Source organism: Passer domesticus, unplaced genomic scaffold (genome assembly GCF_036417665.1).
Source record: "Passer domesticus isolate bPasDom1 unplaced genomic scaffold, bPasDom1.hap1 HAP1_SCAFFOLD_51, whole genome shotgun sequence".
NCBI lineage: Eukaryota > Metazoa > Chordata > Aves > Passeriformes > Passeridae > Passer > Passer domesticus.
This window is the reverse complement of record NW_026990161.1, coordinates 1,015,991-1,039,275: the sequence shown is the minus strand read 5'-3', so window position 1 is coordinate 1,039,275 and position 23,285 is coordinate 1,015,991. Positions and strand designations below refer to the sequence as shown.

Sequence of the window (23,285 nt, the reverse complement as noted above, 5' to 3'; positions counted from 1 at the left end):
GAACAGGGGAGGTGGAAAAGGCTAAAAAGTAACGTTTTATAGCATCTTTTGATTTTTCAGCAGCATGGGCAGGGGCAGAAACCGCAGCGTTGTCGGTGTGGATTGAGACGGGGATGTATTTTAGTCTCCCAAAAGGGGCTTGGTGTGTGATGTGTGATTGCCCGATCTGGAGAGTCTTTAGTCCTCTTGGATTGAGTACAGCTCTGACAGAAGCAAAGGCACGTTCTTGACAATTTGGGCAGGTGTTTGCCATGGATCTTGCCTGATCTTGGGTAATTTTAAAGATGCTGAGCGGTGCAGGAATGTTTTGATGGTGGAAGTGGTGGCGGATCCTAGCCTGTTCAAAAACATTCTGTGGGGAGGTTTGGACAACCCTTGCTGGGGCATCTGCTCTAACATTGCCTACTATGAACCCAGGAAGGGTGGTATGAGGCCTTGTGTGCATGATATAGCGTGGGTGTTGTCTGTGGGACAAAAGAGAAATGACTGCTGAAAGCAAATGCTTTAGTTGGGGTTAGAAATGTCTTTGAAAATGGAATTTTCGGCCCGCTGCACTAGGCCATAGACATGTGCCGAATCAGTGATCAAAGGAATAGGTTCTTTGAAAGTGGAGAAGGTCCTAAGGACTGCAGTCAATTCAGCAATTTGGGCAGGGTGAGGATGCCCTGGCTTGGCTTTTGTCTCTTGAGCAATGCGGAGCCAGGGCAGTGCAGAGCAGGCCGGGAAGCAGAGCCCGGAGCCTTTGGAGGCTGCAAGGCTTAAACATCAGCCCCTGCAGCAGCCCAGATGCAGGTGCCACAGTTGCCAAGGCTGTCAAGGCCTTGAGAGCGGGCAGGTGGATTTTGCATCCCTGTGGGCTGATGGCGGCTCTGGAGCCAGGAGTGGCTGTGGCTGCAGCAGGAAGGGTGGCTGAAAGTTTCCTGCCTTGCTTTGGTGGCATGGCTGCAGGGGCCAGTGCAGTGAGAGCCCCCTCTGTGCTGGTGACAGCTCAGCTCTTGGGGACGCGGCTGTGCCCCAGCCCAGGAGCAGCAGCAGTGGCCAGCGGCAGCAGTGGTGTCAGTGGGACCCCCTGTGCACAGGGACCCCCAGCCGCGGGGTGGCCGTGGCAGCAGCCCCAGGGAGCTCCAGCCCCGGGATCCCGGAACAAGTGGAAATCCCAACTCTGCAAATGAGGCCTGTACCCAAAGGAATGACAAAGAGAAGTGAGGTTTTAAAAAGAAGCAGTGTTTATTTGCCAAAGATCGGCAAACACGAGTATTTACAGAACATCTTTCATTACAACAATCCTTATAACAACAACAATAACAATCTACAGAACATATTTACATGGGATCCTATGGACTAACAATCTTTGAAACATAATTACAGAGAACTTCTAACCGCAGAACATATTTACAGAATTCTTCTACTGTTTCAAACATATTTACAGAGGCGTCACATCGGTGACCATCATCGGCATCAGTCCTGGAAGAAAGGAAGCAGCAAGCTGGACTCTGCTGCTGGCACTAAACCCAGCTGTGCTAACAGCAGGGCCTCAGGGGCTGGGACAGGGCTGGCAGGGCTGGTGTGGCCCCAGGCAAGTGCAGGGCAGGCCAGGGCTGGTGCTTGTGGCAGCACAATCCAGGCCCCCTGCGGGCAGCGTGTCCCTGAGCGGGGCCATCCAGCCCAGCCCCAGCCTGGCGTCAGGGCAGCCACTGTGTCTGTGGGCAGAGCATGGGGAGCATCCACGCTGAGCCTGCCCTGGCCCAGCCTGTGGCCGTTCCCTCTGCTCCTGTGCCTTTTCCTGGGAGCACAGCCCGAAACCCAGCTGTCCCTCCTGTCAGGGAGTTGTGCAGAGGCAGAAGGGCCCCCTGAGCCTCCTTTTCTCCAGGCTGAGCCCCTTTGCAGCTGCCTCAGCCCCTCCTGGGGCTCCAGCCAGGATAGAATCCTGGTGCTGTACAAAGATTAGTGTACAGACCTGCCATAGGTGCCTTTGTCAGCACATTTTAAACTTTCCTGGCTACAGAAAGGCTCTGCAGCAAACACACGAGTCAAGTCAGCAGGGACAGTGCCAATGTCCTTTGGCAATGCGTGCGGCCCGGCCCGGCCCCGCGCTCGGTGCCGCGGTTGCCTGGTAACCGCGCCCGGGCCCTCAGCGTCTGTGCCGGCGCCGCGGCCTCAGCGCCAGAGCTCGGCCCTGGCTGCTCGTTTGCAGCCTCGGCGCCTTTAGGCGGCTGCACTCGGCCATTGCCACGGCAGTTGTTGGCACAGCATTGGTTTCTGTCAGCCACTGCTGTCAATTGGCAGAGAATTGGTCTCTGTGAGCGACTCCTGAACTCGCAAAGCATTGGTCTTTTTGCGAGGGACTCCGGAACTCTCAGAACATTGGTTTGTGCCAGGGACTCCGGAACTCGCAAAGCATTGGTCTTTGCGAGGGAGTCCTGAATTTCCTTTGAAGGTAAAGATTGACTCAAATTGTACTTTCTGGTTTTGTCCCATCTGTGCTCTGAAAGAGAATGCCACAGGGAGATACAGGATGGTGGCATGTACAGCTGAGGGGATGAACAATAGATGGTCTACTGATGGTGCTTTTTGCTCACTGAACAAATGCAACATTTCCTAAGTACACTAGTTTATAGAGTTTTTCCTGTAGTATTTATTTAAACTACTTATAGGTGAGTGAGTTCTGTTCAAATTTCAGTGGGTTGTTATGATCTGGTTATTAAAATGTTTAAGGAGGTGCCCCTGAATTAAGGTGCAAAATGAGACCATCTGCCAAAGTGGATAGTCTGGATTTTATGTAACAGTAAATGTGAGGAAGAGAGAGGGAGAAAGAAATAGAAAAAGGAGGGGGGGACGGAGGTTGATGGGAAGGGGGCATGAAAGAGAGTGACAGAGACAGATTTAGTAGAAAAGATCACCATTCCATGGATCCCATCCCATCCCATTCAATCCTCTTCTGGTCTTCTCTGTGGTGAGGTTTCGCAAAATGTAAGACTCCAATGGATGAATGCGGATTTGGGCAAGGTGGGACAGCCCAGGTACCTCCCTGGGGAAGGGCAAGTTGGGCTCTGTCTTTTGCTACTTTCAAATAATATACATTGTTAGCACCAGTATATCCTTTGAGTCTGCCACGAATTGGGCAGTGGATTTTCGGATCTGTTGTGTTACTTTGCATGCCATGCAGTCATCTGGTGCAAGGCCTCAGAAATGGCTCTGGGGGCACTTTGGGGGTCTTTGATGGGCTATGACACCCCCTGAGCTGCCCCTGATGGGAATGTCCCCTGGATGTGGCCTTCTGGGGGTGGGGGTTGTAGAGCTGAGCCAGTTTGTGTGAGGGAGGATGGGTGTCCACTGCCCCTTACCAGAGGTTGTGCCACAGACCCAAAATTTCCTCCTGCCCCTCTGTTGATGGGAGGTGTGTGTGCAAACCTGGCCTCAGCAGAGGAGTCTGTGGCTGTGACTTGCCCAGCCTGAAGGCAGACAGAGCTGATTTTCAGGACAGCTGCTGGCTGTGGCTATGGTGTGGATCTATTTTTCTCCCTTGGCCTTGTTCACTTCTCCCGAGACCTGAGCTAATGGGGCAATAGTGTCACCTTTATCTTGCCTCAAGTTCCCATGTGGGCCTTAACTCCCAGTCCCAAGTTCCAGTCAGGAGGCATTTTCAGGGAAGGGTGGGCTTGGGTGCTCTCAGCTTCTTTGTACAGTTTTGTCACAATTGGAAAAAAGTCCTTTGTAGCAATATTTAAGCCATGAGCCATAACATTGCAGTCTCTCCCAAGTCCAGTGAGGAGCAGCTGAGAGAGCAGGGGTTGTTTAGCCTAAAGAAGAGGAGGTCCACTCAAGCTGGTTTTAAGTAATATTTAAGCTACAGCTTTGTCTGTTCTAAGTATTATTAATGTTCAGCTTTTTAGCTCCAGATTTCAGCAAGATCCATTTTTGAATTGCACAAGGGAGCCATCTAGTCCAAATAAAGTCCAACTAGAGGCCTAACAATACTAGCTACTTATGCCAAGCAAGCACTTAGCTACTTTCAAATGATATAAAATGTTTAGCAGCAGTGTATGCCTTGAGTCTGCCACGAATTGGGTTCTGGATTTTCAGAGTTCCATTGTTGCTCCTTCCAGTTTTGCTGAGGCCTTGTTGCTCCTCTGTGACACCCTCCCTTCAGAATGGCTTCTGGATTCCCGAAAAAGACACCGACACCTCGTCTTTTGCTGAGGGAAAGACTGCAGCCTAGCACTGTGAGTAGCCAGTGGGGCTGTGCTCAGGCTGGCAAGTGCCCTGTTGTCCAGCAGCGCTGGGAAGCTGCAGAGCCCCTGCCCAGCTCTTTGTGCCGTGCTGCTGTTGGTGGGGGCTGTCCTGGTGCAGTAGGGAACACTGTGTGATGTTTCAGGGACAGCCCAGCGCCTTGCCTGGCTGTGCCACGGGAGCCAAGTGAAACCAATGTGCAGCTGAAGCCCTCAGCATGTGCTTCTGTGCCTGCCCTTTGCCACTGGAATTCCTTCTGTCAGGCTGGGCACTGCCCTGTGCTGCTGTGACCAACCTGCCCTTGGGCACCTGGGCATGTGGGGGGAGAGCTCAAACTCTGCCCAAAGCCTTGAGAGCCACGGCTACTCCCAGCCAGAAGAGCTCCCAAAGCAGCAGTTCTCTCTGAGCTCCTGGGTGGGTACAGCTCCAGCCCTGCAGGCAGCACTGCAGTCAGGGCCACAAAGGTCCCTTGATGTCTGGAGCTCACTGGGCTGAAGATGCCCCAGTGCTGAGGCTCTGGCAAGGAGATCCCTGTGTTTTCTTCTCTGGAGGGCTCTGTCAGCCCAGACAGAGAAAACAAATGCTCATTAACAGAGAGAGGAAAAACTTGGACACATTCCTGTGCACCTCCCTCTTGGTACAGCTTTTCTTTCTTGCTTCTCTTGGACTCAGCCAGCAGTGCTGTCTCCTGGCTGTGAGTTATGAGTGTTGTGCAGGGATGGACTTGGGGCAGTTCTGAGAGCTCCTTCCCACTCTCTGAAAAGGGCATTGCCTCAATGCAGAGAAACGTAAGAGGAAACAAATGGCCAAAGAGCAGAAATCCCCAAACATGTCACATCAGATCACAAAGAGTCTAATGGGACACAGCCATGTGGTTGGAGTGTGTGTATTGCACCCTGTATTATTAATTGATTGGTACTAAGTATTTCAGCAAGTAACTTCCAGGGCTTCCAGAACTGCCCAAGTGGCTGTGATCGCAAATTAATTCACCAGAACTACTTGCTCAAGATAAACCCCTCTGAACAAGCACATTTCTGAGCTTCTTTCTTGCTTAAACTGCAACCCCTTGGACGAGGACACGAGGCTTGACTCCATTTTCATCAGAAGGCTGATTTATTATGTTGTATATTATACTAAAATACTACATTACAACTATACTAAAAGAACAGAGAGAAGAAGATCAGAAGGCTACAAAGACAAGAATAGAATAGGAATGAATAACAAAAATCCTGTGACTCTCACAGCCCCGGCACAGGTGGCTGTGATCGGTCACTGATTGAAAACAATCTACATGAACCAATGGAAGATGCACCCGCGGCATTCCACAGCAGCAGATAGCCATTGTTTACATTTCTTTCCTGAGGCCCTCAGCTCCTCAGGACAGGAAAAATCCTAGCAGATGCTTTTTCACTAAAAATCCTGGCAACACTTCTTGCTGTTTTTTGTTTTTGTTATTGTTTTTGGTTTGGTTTTTTGTTTGGTTTTTTTTTGTTTGTTTCCTTTCAGCTGCTTCCCTCTAAGTTCCAGCAGGAGAAGTTTCTCAGCACAAAGAAGGAGGCCAGCACTGGGGGGAGTATTCTGCCCAGAATTGGCCCATGGATAGACCTGAGCAAGAATGGTCCAAAGGTAGCCTTTTCCTGCTCTTTTCCTTTCTGTTTGATAGCAAGTTTGAAGAGGGTGTGTGCTTGTGACAGGCTTGCCTCCAGCAAAACACCTCCGTGTCCAGGTGCTGTTGTCATTGCAAGCTGCTGGCAGTGGTGGACTGGGAGTCCTGATGTGCACTGAGCCAACACAGATAACCTCTGCTGCAGCTGCTGGGCTGTGCTGGAGTGTGGCTGCCATTGCTAAAACAATGGGGGAAGGCTGGGGACACAAAGGCACAACATTGGCATGTGCCATTCTCCTGCTGAAGGAGCCACCTCTTGCTTTGGTGTGGTCACCATCAAACGCTCGGGGTCACAGGATTCCCTGCACAGTGGCAGCGTTGGCCTTGGAAGGCCAAGCACCTGCAGGAATTCCTTCAGATTTAGCAGAACCAATTGCATTCCTGCTTTGGGTTGGAACAATGTGCTGGACCCTGACAGGGTGTTAGATTTTGCAGGCTGCCAGATGTGCAGGGGAGTAGCCCTGGGCAGAGGGGAGTGGATGTGCTTTCTGTGCTCAGTGCCTACTTAGAAGTGTGTTTCAAGCTGCTTTTGTGGCAGGACTGGCTCAGTAGAAAGCACAGTCCAAAGGGGCAGGTGAGCCAGGTGGGCTGTTGAGCAGGAAATTGGCAGCAAGAGACATGGGACACACTGGTTCAGGACTGGCCTGGAGAGGGGCCTTGGGAACACCCCAGGGAAGGGCACAAGTAAGGGACAGTGTGCTGCAGGCACTCCCTTCAGCAGGCTGTGTCTGCCCTGGAGTCACAGGAGAGCTGCTGGTGTCTCTGCAGTGACAGCAGTGTGGCTGCAGAAGGCAGACAAAGCAGGGCAGAGTCTTCTCCAAGCAGTGTCTCTGCTCCAGAAGCATTTGCTGCTGTTGTGTCATTCCAGACGTGCCTCTACAATGGCATTAAATAAGACAGCAAGAATGACAAGAAAGCACCCAGTTAAAGCTCATGGGAAAAGGAGATACCAACTCCACTTTTACCCAAGTTGCTGAGGAAATAACTGAACCTTATCCACATTCAGCATTCACCTCATTTGTCCTTTTCCTGACTTCTGTTGTACTTTGTTTTTGCCTTTACCTCTGTTAGAAAGGCAGTAACTTTTAAATGCACAGAAAGAGGAAAAAATCATCAAAGCAAAAGAAAACTGTTTATTAGTAACAATTCACTTGAGCCGTGTGTGTCTCCTTGCCCCTGGAGAGGAGCAAACACAGCCTCCAACAAAATGGCAATCTTTGTATCCCCTTTGTACCCGGCCGGGACAGTCCCTGTCCCCTTTCCCCTTGGAGAGGCACTCAGGAACTTCCCTTCTCTCTGACCACCAACTTTTGTGTCCCCTCCCCTCTCATCCTCCTTCCTTTTGGTCAGGTCTTCAACCCCGTCCCTCTGCCAGCTCACAGCAACACCCAACAAACCAACCTGAACAAATCCAACCCACAAACAACACACAGAACCAACAAATTCCATCCTTTCACTTCATAACCTTTTGGCTTCATCCAAATGTCACCTCATCTCTGACACCTCCTCTGGTACTGTTCTCGTCATCCTGAGGCCTAAGTTCTAGATCCAAACAGAAATTTTCAGTTGTGTGGGCCTCAGTTTCCCTGTCTCAGAGTAAAGGACATCCCAGAATTGTTTCTCCTAGAGTCTGATGTAAATTTGTGGGTTTTACTTACTGCATGAGTGCTCAGGCCGTGCCTCAGGGGGCACAGGGCTGTGCTTAAGGAAAGTGCTGCCTGGCATTGTGGAGAAGGAAAGCTGGAGAAATCAAAAGAGTAGCTTGGTTTGAACCTGCTGGAAGCTGACCAAGCAGTTCTTGATCAGCTCAGAGCAGAGGTGGGTGAGCCACTGTTTTCCCAGTGTGTCCTGGGCAGATGTGCTCCCCCAGAGTCTGCACTTCACTGGGGGTCAGTGTAAGATTGTCCTTCATGAGCCTTCCTCCCAGCAGCTGAAGCTGTCCCTGCTCTCTCTCGCCTCTCCAGCTGCCGTCAGCTGCCCCGAAACAGAGCTTGTTTCAGGTTTCCCCACCAGAGATGGTGTTTCAGAACTTCGTGGCTCGGGAGGTCTCTGAAATGGTGCTGTCTGTGACGAATAAGGACAAGGTAAGTGCTGGCAGCTGGAGCTTGAATCCTGTGCTAGAAGAGGAGAGTGCTGTCATTGCCCGAGTGGGCAGCAAAGCAAGTTATCTGCTGTAGCACATGCAGGAGAAAATGTCTCAGCCCCTTGTTCTGCAAGATGATGGGAATCTTCGAGTGCTGGGAATTGTGCCCTGATTTTGTCCATGCATTGATGGTGTCTATCCCAAAGGAGTTTCCTTCTTTTGAAAGCTGTGGATTGATAGGAATGTTGAGGCCTGTACAGTTCTGACCTGCTCTCAAGCTTTGCCTTGAGTCTATAGCACCTCCTGTGTGTCCTTGGTTAATCTTGGCTCCTGGTAGGAATCTCTGCTGCTCTCAGCCTGTTGGGCTCCCTTTGTGCAGCTCACAGTCAGAGCTCAGGGGCTGAGTCTGCTCCACTTGATGCTGGAATCACTTCTCATTAAGGGCATTGGCACTGCAGGAAACGTGTTCTGGAACAGCCCTGGAATCAGAGTGATGTAGCAGAAGCAGTGGGAGCCCTTTAGGTGCCACTTGAGGCTCCTGCTAAGCTTCATCCCGCTCTGCTCAGCTTTTCCAAGAGCAACACGGTGCTCTGCTTTCCCTTTGGAGAGCCACAGCACATGCAAAGCCATGTGCTCCTGGAGGTTTCCACCTTCACTTGAAGAAATTGTGATGGTTTTGCAATTTCCCAAGAGAGTTGAGAGGGGAAAAGTTGAAAAATGTCAGCAGTTGTGTTCCAGTGTAACGAGGAAAACAGAGACCATTGGAATTTCAGTCAGGGCAACTTTTTCTTAGATAAGCCTTGTGCCAAGGGTAGGCTGGTGGGAACAGAAAGGAGGGAGTCCAAATCATCTGGTTTAGACTTGTTGAGATTATTTTGGTGCTCAGTGTGCTAGAAAATGCATGTTTGCTGTGTCTGTGAATGCCAGAGGGCAGACCCTGGCCTGTGGCTGCAGGCAGCAATGCCCAGCAGCCCAGCTTGCCTGCACAGGCAGCAAGAAGCCCTGGAGAGCCAAGATTGGCTTTTCATACTGGAAGCACAGTGTCAGTCAGTGCTGGTCATGTTTCTCCAGGCAGAAAATGCCTTTGAAGCCCACAGTCCATAGGCACAGCCTGTCTGTGTTTCTGTCACTTTTGACAAGATGATTGCTCTCATGGTTTTATGACTCTTCCTTGCTGCTTTACTGCCCATTTAAATTCTCTTTGCCATCTCCTTGTTTTAGGGATTGTCTTGTTGCTCCTTTGGCTTTTCAGGTTTGCTTTTATTCCCAGTAAGGCCACAGTGTTTGGTCTCCTCTCTTGCTGGTGTGCCTGCATGACTGTATCCCCAGAATGTGCCTACCCAAACGTGATCTGCTAGAAGGGAATTTCTTCCTTCCCCCAGGAGAATGTGCTGGTTTGCTTTCAGGGAGCACATTCCCCCTCTGGAACATGACTGCATGGCTGAGTGCAGGCAGGAGCCAGCAGGTTTTTTGGCCTTGTTGAATGTACAGATGACTTGGTTCAGGTGCTCTGTCTCCATCCTGCTGGTGCTGACCTGCTTGGCCCTTCCTTGCCACCAGGCCCTGCCCCGCTGGCCCTGGCCAAAATGCTGGAGCCAGAGAGAAGGGACTCCAGCTGACCCTTGTGAATGATGTGCCTGCACCTGCTCAGCTGCAAGGGCTTTGGAAAAGGGGTCAAGGAGGGATGTCAGCAGGGCAGGGACAGGTCTCCTGTCGTCCTGTTTGCACAAGTGTCAAAATCATCATTTGATGTCTTTGCTGCAGATTCCTCGGCTGGTGAAGGTGTGCATGGAGAGCTGCCCTTATTTCCAGCTGGCGTGCCCCAGGGGTGTGTACCACACGGTGCCAGCAGGCGCCTCTGCCCCGTGCGCATCCACTTCAGCCCCTAGGAGAACAAGGTGAGCCTGGAGGAGCCCGAGCATAGAATTCTCTGCAAAGCCATTGTTTTCCCTGCACTCTGGGTGCAGCCCATTCCATGCTGGGAGCTTGGCTCCAGGCTGTGGGCAGGCAGCCTGCAGCCAGTCCCAGCTTGGCACGGGCTGCCAGGCACTGCAGCCAGGCCTGACAGGCTCTGCTTCCCCTCCCTGCACATCCCTGAGCATTGCCAAGGGAAGATGCACAGGGAACAGGATGAAAATGACAGAGGGCTGTTGATAGATGTTGGGCCATCTCTAGGTACAGCGGAAGGGGGTTCATGATGATGAGGAACAAAGAGGTCAGAGAGCTTTCCTCCTTCCCGGCTGGCAAGAGCTTCCCTGCCTCCCCCTGGGCTGGAGCAAGGACGGTGCTTTTTCCCAGCCTCTGCTCTGCAGCCTTGCAGCTGTGCTGTGCCAGAGCGCAAGTGAGCATGGTGCAGCTGCAGGGCCAGGGCAGAGGATGTGCTGTGCCCGTGAGCCCGGCCTGGCACAGGCACAGGCACACTGTTGCCAGGTTTTTAGAAGGTTTTTGGCAGGTTTGTAGAAGGTTTTTGGCGGGTTTTTAGAAGGTTTTTGGTTGGTTTTTAGAAGGTTTTTGGCAGGTTTTCTGAATATTTTGCCAAGTTTTTAGTAGGTTTTTGCCAGGTTTTTTTTTTGCTGGGTGCCCTTGGTCAGCAGGAGGTTGCTGAGCTGCAGGGGACTTGGACACCTGCCTGCAGGAGCTGGTGTAGGGCAGGTCCAAGCTGCAGGCAGAGCTGTGAGCCCAGAGCCCATGGCAGTGACGCTGCTGTGCCTCTGTCTTCATGCCTGTCCCTGTGCTTGCTCTGTCAGCTGGCACCCATTGCGTGCCAAAGGTGCTTTTGTGTGCAGGTTTGAACAGCAGTGCTGAGGCCCTGGCAAGTCTGATCTCAGTGCTGGGATCTGGGGGGTCAGTGTTGTGATCTGGGGGCTTGTTCATACAGAAGGGTTGAGGACATGGCATGGAAGGGAGGAAGCCTTGCAGGGAAACAAAGAGAGGCTCTTTCCAACAGCATGCTAGAAAGCAATGTTAGCACTGTTACCACTGTTCTCCTCCTGACTTGGTTGGAGAGGCAAAGTTGGAGGGGAGTTCTGAGCCAACTATGTTTCTACCCCAAGCCAGAGGTGCAGGAGCTCTTTGGGTGCAGCTGTTTTCTCATCTTTTTTTTTTTGCTGCTTTGAGTCAGTTTAACTTTGTCCTATTCTCAAACAGTGGGAATATAGAAAGCTAAAGAGGAATGTCCTGTGTTCCCTAGCTCCATGTTCCTTAGAAGGGACTTAGGAATTACTGAACATCATTAAAATTTAGAGTAAAAATGATGGTGGCCTAGGGCAGTTCTCTGGATGACCAAGTGACAGAAGAGCTTAATGCCACTGAGACAGGTTTTGCAAAGTGCGCTAGTGCCTCTAAAATGTGACATATTAGTAGAGCTTAATGTTCATTTAGGGTGGGATAGGTAAATTGATGCCCTTGAAGAGTTATAGGAAATGGTTTTTCTTCTGCCATGGGGACGGCACTAAATGCCCTGTGCTGAGGCAGTTTCTTTTCCTGCAGGATTATTCCCACGAGCTCACCTGCATCACTACAAGGGGAAGGATAGTGGTGCCAATTCGGGCCATTGCTGCCCGAGCTGTCCTGGACTTCCCTGAGCAGCTGGACTTCTCCAGGTGTCCAGTCAAGAGCAGCAGCCAGAAGACTCTGCTGCTCCACAACTCTGGGAACCTGGAAGCTCGTTTCCAGCTGAGCACCCAGAGGTGAGGATCTGTCCTTGTGCAAAACACCTTTGAGTGATAACAGGGCTGGGAAAGAGCAACAAAAGGAGCCTGAGCATCCCTGCAGCCCTGGCTGGAAGGGAGCAGGATGGATGGCAGCTGCTCTTGCCTTCAGTGTTCTTAGCAGGATGCAGCCTTTGAGCTTTCTCTGTCCCAGCTTTCCTGGAGGCTGCTGGAACATGTTGGCAGCTGGCTTGCACCCTGCTGAGCACAAGCAGCTCCTGAAATGCTTTCTCAGCACTGTCAGCCAAACAGAGCCATTCTCTGGGAGGCCACAGGCACGTGGCCTTGCAGGGGTCCCTGCATCAGATGCCCAACATGAGCTGTGCTGCAGGCAGCCCATGCAGTTCCTGTTCCTGAAGCTGATCTGATTTCCCTTGTCAGCGGAGGGCATCAGTCACCTCTTGTGTTCCATGATGAACCTTTGAAAGCCAGTTTAAAATTTCAAACAGAGATTTAAATCTCTGAATAAGGTTGTGCCCCCTTTTCCTTGAGATTTCTTTTTGAATACTCTGAAGTTCCTGTGTTTCTGCTGGTTTTTTCATTTTGGTTTAAGTGTTTGCCAAAAGATCATGAATTCTTCCTTGGGAACTTTCATGAAGGTCGAGCTCCTCTAATGCCTATCAATATACCACATGCCCATGGGTACTTGCACATGGTGTGTAGGAAATATGAGACATTTAGTGAATATTTGAAAAGCAATTGGGCTGATTTAGAAGATAAAAGTATAGAATAACTTTTGGAGGGGACCTCTGGCAATCATCTGAGCAGACACACTGCTCAAAGCAAGAGCAGTGTCTGGGGATTGCCAGGTGCCATTGGGAGATCTGGACCTGCCTTTAGATGCCGTGCAAGGAAACAAACATACAAAGGGCCCTAGTTAAACAGCAGAAGAAAACAACCTATTAAACCCCTCTCCATACCTTATCTTTTTTGCCTGTCAGTAGTGCGGTAGTGCCTGTCAGGGTGCAGTAGTGATTCATTGAAACGGTAGATGTAACAGGATGAGAACTATCTTAAGGAACAGCTCACAATTCACAGATAAAAGGCCAAAAATTTAGCTTGTCAGCCCCATCTATTGGCACTGGTATTTTCATTTGGTTATTACAATGTCAGGAATGTCTCCTTCACGGCTCTTCTATCTGTGGGCTCAGGCAACAGCTTAGTGATGTTGGCTGAAATTCAGAGGAGTTAAGTTCAGCTGTAGAGCTTGTGTCCTTGGGTCTTGGGGAGCCAGGTCTGTGTGAGAGATGACTGCTACAGCAGGAACAGTGGAGTCTGGTGGGTACAGCCCGGGGTGGGATGTAGGAAATGCAGGGGCTGATTTGCACTTGGTTTTTCATTCCTGAAAACTGAGTCCTGAACTTGGCTGGATCCTCTTCTCCTGATAATTTGAAAAGAAGAAGATACCTTCTTTCTCAGGCAAGCCCTGAAGTCTCCCCCAAGAGTGTTATTGCCATCCTGCCATCTGAGGGCAGGAGCATGTAACATGGGGCAGCAGTGGGAAGGGAATGGCATAGAATGGAATGGGATGGAATGGATTGGAATGTAGTGCTGAAGTGTGGCCAGGGATTCCCTTAACTGGCAGCTTCTCTGTTCCAGTGAAATTTTTGGCAGAAGAATAAGAACAAAATGCTGTGCCTTGCCCAGAGCAGGCACTGATCCCCCCGAGCCCCAGCAGAGAGCTGCAGCAGCCCTGGCATCACCCCTGGAGCACATGCAGGAGCTCTGGGGCTGCTGGGGCCTGTCTTTCCACCCCTCTCTCCAAAGCCTCACATCCAGCACATAAGCACTGCTGTCCTAAGGCTTCTCCCTCAGCCAGCAGGGATGTTCTCACCAGTGGTAATGGGAACTGGTCAGGCCCATCATCGCAGCAATAGGTCCTTCATGAGCAGAACCTGAAGCAAGTTCATCACTGCTGATGTGAACAAAGTTCAGCTTGGCAGATGTTCTCTTTATTTTTGTGTGTGATGCATTCATCACCAAGTCCCCAGACGACACTTGGAAGTGACAGATTGAGCAGCAGCAAAGCACCAAGGCCAGGAACTTTTGTTTCCTCAGTGGGGCTGTACAAAAGCACAAAGGCCAGCAGCTGCTGGGCAGAAGCACATTTCCCCTGAGCTCTCCCTGAGCATCAAAGCAGAGAGTCTTGTGTTTGTCAGGCAAGAGCTGTTCACCTGGTGACCAGTCCTGATTGCTCCCGTTAAATCCAAAGTGCACCAACACATCTGCATAATTATTTCCAACACATTGCACAGAGTTTCTCTGCTGGGCCAAGCAAACAGTTACCAGCCTGGATGACAACCCACAGTCCTAGAGTGCATTGCTGGAAAATACACAGAAACCTCCTGTTCTGCTTCCTTGATGCGCTCCTGTTCATGGTGCTTCATTGAGCTGGGATTGGATCCTTCAAGCTGGAAATGGCATCCTCCTTTTGGGTTTCCATGTCACTGTATTTCTCTAATCTGCATTTGCATTCTTTCAGAGTTTTGACTGCTCCCTTTCTTAGAGTAGCTTTCATTGAAGTACTGCTAAAATGTGCCCTTTTTAGGCTAAATCAGGATGTTTTCAAGGTAAAACACACCAAAGAACCACACTGCAAATTCAACAGTTATAAGTCCTTGGTCTTCAAGGAAAAGTTCCTTCTCCCTGTCTGATTACTAGGCTGTAATATCCCAGGACAGGGAGTGCTGTAACATTTGAACCTCTTGAGATGAGGTTTATAAGCAGGAAAAGCTTAAGGAGAAGAGAAATTCCTGAAGTACTCATTGTCCAGTTGTGCATGCAGATGGCTCTGAAGCCTCTCTGTGCTCTTCACAAACCATTCTCTGATGGGATTGCTGGTAGTAGGAGCCTTGAGTCTCATTGCAGAGAGCTGGATGCAGAGTATGGGGAGCTGAGGTCATTTTACCCACAGGATCTTGTGAGAGCTGGATCTCCTCAGCAGTGGCTCCATGGCTGTTTCTGACCCTGCCCTGTCTTCTGCTGACTGTGGTCGGTTTGCTCCCTGCTTGCCCAAGTGTGAAAAATGCCAATCACCTGTGTTAAAGTTTTAAAAGTTTAATAGTAATAAAATAGTTATAAAAATAGTAATAAAAACTAGAGAAATAAGAATTTGGACAATCAAAGTTAGGACAATAAAAAAGCAAGGAATTATGGATATCTAGGTGCTCTGCTCTGCCACAGAACATTTTTGCTAACAAAGGATTAACTCTTAAAAGCAATAGCCTGTTGCATCTTCATATATCTCATACATGATGCAAACATTCCTTTCAAACTAGAGATTTTTCTGTTTATTGTCATCTTCCCCCCTCATCTTGTAAATCAGTCATCTTGGTCCCCACAAAGTCTGGTTCTCCCCAGTGAGGAGGCAATAATTCTTCTCTTGGGATTTTGGGTGTCTTGTTGCTGTTATCTCTGTGCAAAGAATTTCTTGATTATCTTATCCATTTCTTGAGCTAGTTAGAAAAAGTATCTTACATCACATAGTTTCTATTTTGATATTGCGTTATAGCCGAAAACAATATTTAACACTCCACTTAAAAAGGATTCATACTGTACTACAAAATAACTTTCCAACACAACACATTCAGGATTCATTTTAATATTTGCGAGGAGCCAATGATCTAATATGCCTTTTTCACCCCAAGAGAGCTGAGGCGAGCTGCAGTGCAGAAGGGATCTCACGGCCAGGTGTGGCCAGCCCTGATGGCTCTCTTTGTGTTGCAGTCCTTTCTCCATGACTCCGGCCACGGGAGCTCTGGGCGCTGGTGGCACCGTGCAGGTGACAGTGGGATTCCACGCGCTGACGGCCGGTGACCATTGCGGGTGCCTGGCAGTGTGCTGCAGCACAGGTGAGTGCTGGGCCTGCCCGGGCACAGGACAGCTCTGCACCACGGCTCCCTGCTGTCCCATCCCCTCCATTCCCTCCAGAGGTGCCTCCCCTGCTCAGCTTCACCCCAAAGCAAACTGAGAACTCCTTGGTGTTTGGGGGCTTGAGAAAGTGGATCCCCTCTAACAAGCTAAGATTTTGGACTCCTGTTTTGCTGGGAGTTGCTGAGTGGAGGAAGGAGGATCCCTGATCCTCCACTGCCATGTGGCTGTGCCTGGGTGAAGTTTTCTTTTATTCCTGAGCAGTGCTGTATGTGAGCTCTCCATCAGACTGTCTCCAATGCAATGGATTTCTTGCACACCTCTGTCCCATATGCTGCTTCTCCACTGGCTTGTCACAGAGCCTTTTCCTATGTGGCCCTTACACATATATGTAGTTTCTGTCTAACAACAGTTTCAGGCCCTCACGTTCCTTTTTTGTGACGAATCAAAACAAATTTTTCTCTGTCCCCATTTGCCAGGCTGTTCTTGCTGTTGCAAACCTCTCACATCTATCTCCCATTTGATTTCTAGGCTGAGGAATCCCATTCAGTCTTAATGTAGAAACTATTCTGTACTTTACTAATCTTTACTTTGCCCTTTTATTTTATTTTTTTGTCACCGGAGCACATGGACCAATCCCACTGTACAGCTCTACAAACACACTCAGAAATAAGGTGTTGCAGGAGCTGCCCGGACATCCCCACGCTCTCCACACAGAGCTGTCAGGATGTGATCAATGGACTGATCCACAGAACTGCTCATTCAGCTCAAAACTGTGACCCTTCCTTCTGTGACCTGTGGTTTGCTGTGTTCCTTGTGCTTCCATCAGCCAGTGAGCTGAGCAAAGACTCCCCTTTGCTTTGTTCCAGGTAAAGAAAGAATCCACACACACCTCCATGGAGAAGCTGTGGATGTCAACGTTGGGTTGAGCACAAATTCTGTGGAGCTTGACAAGACTTTGATCACCATGTCAAGCCACAGAACCGTGTGTGCTCCCCCCAGAGCAGGTAGCTGCAAGCCCCATCCAGCCTGGCTTTGAACACTTGCAGGGCTGGAACCTGCACAACTTCCCTGGGGAACCTGCTCCAGTGTCTCACCACCCTCACAGGAAAAAATGTCATCCCAAATATCTAACCTAAATTTCCTTTCCTTCAATTTCTACCCATTACTTCTTGGTCTGCCACTCCAGGACCCCAGAGATGTTTGAAACTCAGCCAGCTGGTGGCTCCAATTGGAAACCAGCCCAAGGAATGGGTTAGGAATTAGAAGTCAGCCCCAAGGGATATCTGCTGAGGGAAGAGATGGGTCCATATCTTGTCCTGCAGCATCAGGAGCTGGTTGCATCCAGCTCAGAGTCAGGGACTAGCACTGAGGCAGGCTGGAAAAGACAGTGTAACAGAGGGAATGCTTGTTCTGAAATGGACATCTCTCCCCAGGCCGTGAGAGCAGGCTGCACCTCAGAGGGGAAGGCCAAGGACCCGTGGTTGAACTCAGCTGTGATACTCTGGACCTTGGGGACATTTTTGTCAACACCCCCCCATGTCTGTGAGGTGAGCAGCAGGGCTGGGGATGGATGCTGATGGCTCCTGAGGCAGCAGCAAGCCTGGTGGAGCTGTGGAATTCCTGCCAAGCTGGGCAGTTGTGAGCAGGGAATATTTGATGTGCTGGTCAAATCTGGGGGGTCAGAAAGATGTGTCTGTTGTTCATGAAGCCTGTCTTGTTTGAAAAGACAGGAGTCTGTGAAGGAAGGCAAAAGCCTCCTGTGAAATGGAAAAGGTAACCCCCCTCCTTCCGAATTATCACAATTTCAGAATTAAAAGGGCTCTCAGGCAAAGATATGGGAATGGGAATAACAGTTTTTTACTAGGAAGAAAAAAAAACTAAATAACAATGTAATTTAGCACAAGCAAAAAGCCACTGGCAGAGTGAGAAAAACCTGACACCCTGAGAAGTCAGGGTGTTGATAGTAGTCCAGCCAGATGGTGGCTGCTCCTCCTGGAGCGGCGATCTGCAGAAGGGTGTAGATCCTTTCTGAAAACGCGGCGAAGGAGCAGCTGGGCCTTGGTTCCTGATTCCTCTGGGAAATCCAGCGAAGAAGGCTGTCTGTGGTCTCAGAAATGCTTGTTTTATGGTGGCAGGGATGCTTGGCTCCTCCCTCTGGGTGGAGCATCTCCCAATGGGATGATGTAACTAATCTTACCAGCCACAGTGAGTAATTCAATAGCCCATTAGCAGGAGATTATCTTCCTGGCAGTGTCATTGTTCTTGAAAGAGATAAGAAAAACTGCCTAACCCCCAACAGATGGCAAAAATAGAATACATGCTTATTTTACAAGCCAGGACAACATGACAACCCCAAAGTCTCTGTGGCGTGTCAGAAAGCTCAGGAATGAACCTGCAGGGCTTGGATAAACATCATTGGTGTGCGTCCCCCAGAGCACAAGCGGCCCCCCAACAAGACTTCAAAGCTGAGGGACAAAGCTTCCCCCTTCAGCTCTCCACAGCAGCTCCAGGGAGTCTCTCTCCATTGCAAGGTCTCCTTTGTCAGTCTACAGTGACAAAAGGTGCCTGCAAGAGGCATTTGCATTGGAACTCTCCCAGATGGGTGGAGGAAGAGGTGATTCCTGAGGAAAGCAAAGTGCATCACCATCTGGGAAGACACCAGCATGAGTTCCCCACAACTCTAGGCCATTAATTGGTGCCCAAAAAGTAGGTAATAAAACAGTGCTCCATAGTGTGGGGCCCATAGGGCAGGTATTTGTTTGTTCATCACCAGCAGTGAGGGGGAAGCTCCACCACAAAATCATTCGCCCGTTCTTCACACAGTACTAGTTTTATACTTTTTTTTACTTCATGGGCACATTATACTTTCCTAACCTTCATCTCATAGCATATTTTCTAATTACATGATTAAAAAGCCCTCATGGCACACTTGCAGTTTCTGCACAAGGTGGTCATCACTCTTCTGCTGGTCATTTTGGATGAAGGCTCAGAAGGCTTCCTCAGGCATGAACTTCTCACCTATCATTTCTGCACAGTCTACAAGACTGTCTGCTCAAATAGCCAGTGGTTACCATTTGCGGTTAGCTTTTTCTGCTAAATTTGCTGATTTCTAGAGAGTGCCTCATTCGCATCCCCTGCTACAAAATAAATGCTTCTTTCAGCACAGCTACAGCTTTTAGCATAACTCAAGAATTTCCTCATTGCCTCGGCACCAAAAAAAAAGTGAAGTAGGAGGGGGCAAACCAGGGAGGGTGATGGGGCAACATTATCTTATTGCCCAGGCATTCCTTGGGTAAAGCAACATCCATCCATGGGCCAGCACTTTAGCTTGGATGACAATGCGGACAAAATTGCTGCCCCTTCCTGCTGCTGTAGCTGACTCCAAATCACGAGAAATGTGCCAACTCTGCCAAAGACTGGCAGACATGGTGAGATAAAAAGAGCTAGTCTGCTGAAAAGGAGACCAAATGAATGTTTTCTAATGCCCCCTTTTCATCCTTTCCCCAGCCAAGCCAGAGCAATGTCCTTCCTCCCTGTCACCAATGGTGACCCAGGCACGGGATGCAGCGTGGGGACAGAGCCCGCCGCTGCTCTCAGTGCCCTGCCCTGCCCTTCCCTGCCTGCCTTGCCTGCTGAGTCCTGCCCTGCCCTTCCCTGCCTGCCTTGCCTGCTGAGTCCTGCCCTGCCCTTCCCTGCCATGCCGTGCGGTGCCCGGCCAGCCCCAGGAGCCACCCTGCCAAGCTGTGGCGCCTGGTGAACAGCCCCCGGGTCCGCTCTGTGCGCTGGGACAGCCGGGCCCAGGGGCTGCTCGTCGACCGCTCCCTCTTCGAGCGGGAGCTGCTTGGCCCGGGCCCCGCCTGCAGGGGCGGTGGCTCTGGGGCGGGTCCGGTGCCGCGCCCCTTCAGGGCCGCGCAGTTCCGCAGCTTCGTCCACCAGCTCTACCGCTACAGCTTCCGCAAGGTGCCGGGCTGGCTCGGCACGGCTGCGCCGGGCGATGCCGGGGGCTGGCTGCACTACAGCAGCCCCTGCTTCCGCCGCGACCGCCCCGACCTCCTGCTCCGCGTCAAGAGAGCAGGGAATAAACCTGACCTGGTAGGAGTTGCGTCACCAAGCTGGGTGTCCCAATTTTGTGCTGATGTCCATGGATAAATTTGCTGCAGGATGACAGGGGAGGCCAGGCTGAGCGACTCTTGAAGGAACAGGGGAAAAAAAGAGAAGTAAGGACTCAGGGTAGAAGTCCAAATCACTGCCTAAAAGTAGTACCAGTCTGCTGGTATCAGTCCTGACCCACAAGCCAAACAAGGAGCAGAGCATCAGAGGCCAACCGATTGAAAAATCACAGTAAATCCAGTAAAAAAAGGAGAAGCTTGAATGAGCCCTGATTAGCGAGACCTAAGAGGACAGAGGGAGCACTTTGGATCCGTTCCTTAGCCAAGCTGGTGCAGCCTGCAGGCCTCGTGGGGAGCTCTGTCCCTCCCAGCTCTTCCTGCCAGAGCTGATGCTAGAGTTGGAGCAGCTGCTGCTCGCTGCAGAGGGCACTTTGTAGATGCCAGGTAATGGAGCTGGTTCATGACTCAGCTGCCAGCAGCCCTGAGCTTCAGCCATTTCAGTGGGGACTGAGGTCTCTCTGTCAGCACAGAGAAAGAACAAGGCTGGGCTTCTTTGTGGCAGCTGGGGCTGTCTGTGTTTCAAGCTCTCCTGGGTGCCCTTTGCACTACGAGGGCTGAGATTTTATTGAGATACTTCAGTGTTTGGAAACACGCTTCTGAATACTTGGAATGATCCCTGTTCTTTGAAGAGCAGGCTTCAACTTGCCAAGTGAGAGTCTGCCTTTCAGGCCATCTCTGACAGTCCCTGGTAGAAGGACAATTGCTGCCCAAGGGAAAGGTGCACAGAGGCCAATACTGACTCAGTGTTCCCTTTGCTTCCCAGATGCCATCTGACCAACATCTCCAGGAGGGCTGCCCTGCATGGCAGGAAGAGACAGAGGAGAGCCTGTGACCATTGGACAGGTAGACTTCCTCTGTTTGTAGATATATTTGGAGATTTCTTTGGTTCCATTTATCAATGCTTATAGTTCCATTTATGTATTATAGTGTTCTGTTTATATGTCCATATATTTATAAATCTGTATAGTTAAATGTGGATATGTATAGAGTTTCAGAAGTGATATAATTATATTTCTATATATGTAATTATATTTATAGATTTTCAAAGTTAAATTTACATATAAGTAGAGTAAAAAATATATATATGTATGAAGTTATATTTGTAAATGCGCACAGTTATCTAGTAAGAGGAATATGAGTGTTTTACTGAATAGATTGATGTTTGTGTAGGTCTAGGATGCATTTTTTACTTCTTTCCCCCATGGCTGCCTTTTTCACCTCTTGCTTTTCCCCCTGTGCCCGCTCTGTCCCCTCTCCCTGGGCTGGGTCCAAGCTGGCGGCCGGGCCGGGCGCAGCAGCAGCTCCAGCCCCGGGTGTCCCTGGAGCGCTGGGAGCTGCCAGTGGCCCCAGGCACTGTCCCCTGAGGAGCTGCTGAAGGACGGTGAGACTGAGGGGGCTGAGGGGGCGGTGGCGCTGAAGGGAGGCTGACCCTGAGCTGCTGCTGGGGCTGAGGGCTGTGGGGCAGCCGAGGCCCATGGTGGCACTGAGGTGACAGGCAAGTGGCACAGGCTGAGGGGATGGCGGGTCTAAGGGGACGGGATGGGTCAGAAGGGACTGAGGGGGGTGAGAGGACTGTGAGGGGCTGAAGAAGCTGAAGGGGGCTGGGGGTTTGCCGAGAGCATGGTGGGGCTGAGGGGATGGAGGGGCCAGCAGGGAGCACAGAGGGCTCTGGGACTGCAGCTCTGACAGGCCTTGGAACCAATTCCAGAGCCTCCACTTTTGCCACAGCTGTAAGGAAGACTACGAGGACAGCCGGAGACTGCCAGGAGCCAGCAGGGAGAAGCTGAGTGCCAGCAGCAGGAGCAGTGAGCAGGACCCTGCTGCTGCCAGCCTGGAGAGAGCCCGGGTGAGGCCTCAGGGCCGGGGAGGCAGGGTGGGGCTGAGGCTGGCGTGGGCTGTGGCCGTGGGCCCTGCCCGTGCTGGGGCTGCTCAGCGCAGCTGCCCCGGCTGGCACAGGGGCTGTCCTTGGGCAAGGCAGCTGTGCCGGCAGGGCCCGGGAGCTGTGCCGGCTCTGCCGGGCTGCCGGGGCTGCGGGACGGTCCCGCCGCGGCTGTGCTCGCCACAGCCCAGCCCGCTCTGCTGCTTTCTCTTTCTAACCCTCCTGGGGAGGCTCTGACATTTCCTCTTCCCTGATGGAAGTGCAGCTGCTGCCAAAGGAAACGTCCCCATTCTGACTCAGTGTTCCCTTTGCTTCCCAGATGTCCCATCTGCTCTCCGTGTCCAGGAGATCTGCCAAACTTCATCTGCAGGATCAGAACAACTGGTGTCCTTTGGCCACCTCCAGTTCCCACTGAAGATGGGTGTTGCCAGGATTTTTAGTGAAAAAGCCTCTGCTAGGATTTTTCCCCTCCTGAGGAGCTGAGGGCCTCAGGAAAGAAATGTAAACAATAACTATCTGCTGCTGTGGAGTGCCACAGGTGAATCTTCCATTGGTTCATGTGGATTGTTTTCAATCAGTGACCAATCACAGCCACCTGTGCCAAGGCTGTGAGCAGTCACAGGATTTTTGTTATTCATTCCTGTTCTATTCTTGTCTTTGTAGCCTTCTGATCTTCTTCTCTCTGTTCTTTTAGTATAGTTATAATGTAGTGTTTTAGTATAATATATATCATAATAAATCAGCCTTCTGATCAACATGGAGTCAAGCCTCGTGTCCTCGCACCAGGGGTCCAAGTCAAAGCAACAGATGGGAGCACCTGCAGAGCAGAGGGGACCAGCTGCAGCTCCAGGCCCAGCTCTTGCTGGTCACGGCTGAGCCTGTGGCAAGCTCCAGGAGCTGCTGCCATCTCCCTCCCTGTTGGCAGCTCCCTCCCTCCAGCCCACAGGCCCTGCCCATCCCCTTTATTCCCTCCCAGCTCACCCCTTCGCTTTGCCTTCCCTTATTAAACAGTTTGTCTTTTTCATTTGACTCGTGGATCTGTCCATGGAGCTAAAGCAGCACAAATCCTGAGCCCGGGGACACGCAGGGCCCTGCTGCCGTTCTCTTCCATGCCGTCGTCTGTGCATGGGCAGAGAGGAACAAGGGCAGCTCAGGCTGCAAAGGTCCCTGTCCTGCTGCTCCAGTTGCACAGCACTGTGGAGTTGAAGGTCGTGCTGAGTACGCTGAAGGGAACAAGAACCCTGGGATTTAGAAGAGCCAGCCTGAGTATGCTCTTCCATGGCAAACATCCACCGAGGGCAGAGGAGCTTGCGGTGCTGGAAGTTCTCCCCAAGAGCTTCCTGAAAGCACAGCAATGCTCCATGCACACACAGGGACAGGAAGAGGGCAGAACCAGAGACCATGGTGGCCTGACAGTGAGCTTTGGGTGTGCCTCAAAGCAAATGAAGCAGCAGCAGCAGTGCAGTGGCTGTGACTCAGAGGCGCGAGCGTCCCAGTGGCCGCAGCGCTGTCAGGCAGTGCCTGCAGGCTGGGTGCGCTTCTGGCAGCTCTGCTCTCCCCACAAGTGAGGAATCGCAGCCCCTGCCTCAGGCCCAGTCAGAAAGCCAGCCAAGTGAGACCAGAGGCAGGGGACCCTTCCCAGCTGTCTTGGGCATGGCTGCAAAACAGCGGCTGA

At 51.1% G+C, this 23,285-nt stretch overlaps 1 protein-coding gene across 10 annotated transcripts in view; it reads left to right on the top strand.

Annotated features, from left to right (window-relative positions):
• LOC135292815 (hydrocephalus-inducing protein-like) overlaps positions 1 to 22,414 on the top strand; it is a 133,831-nt gene extending 111,417 nt beyond the window's left edge. The window contains exons 1-13 of one of the 10 annotated variants that reach the window (XR_010354981.1): positions 2,189 to 2,437; positions 4,107 to 4,223; positions 5,737 to 5,856; positions 7,861 to 7,980; positions 9,744 to 9,877; positions 11,469 to 11,668; positions 15,416 to 15,540; positions 16,429 to 16,566; positions 16,996 to 17,109; positions 20,495 to 20,574; positions 21,005 to 21,112; positions 21,460 to 21,577; positions 21,930 to 22,414. Coding sequence is in view for 1 of the 10 variants with exons in the window: in XM_064406891.1 (XP_064262961.1) it covers positions 4,152 to 4,223; positions 5,737 to 5,856; positions 7,861 to 7,980; positions 9,744 to 9,877; positions 11,469 to 11,514 (492 nt within the window). In the remaining 9 variants the exon portion in view is untranslated. Of the gene's footprint in view, positions 1 to 2,188; positions 4,224 to 5,736; positions 5,857 to 7,860; positions 7,981 to 9,743; positions 9,878 to 11,468; positions 12,002 to 15,415; positions 15,541 to 16,428; positions 16,567 to 16,995; positions 17,110 to 20,494; positions 21,113 to 21,459; positions 21,578 to 21,929 lie in introns of those variants that run through there. The other 9 variants (XR_010354982.1, XR_010354977.1, XR_010354979.1 and 6 more) reach the window with 9 other exon arrangements.
• Positions 22,415 to 23,285: the final 871 nt, after the last annotated feature.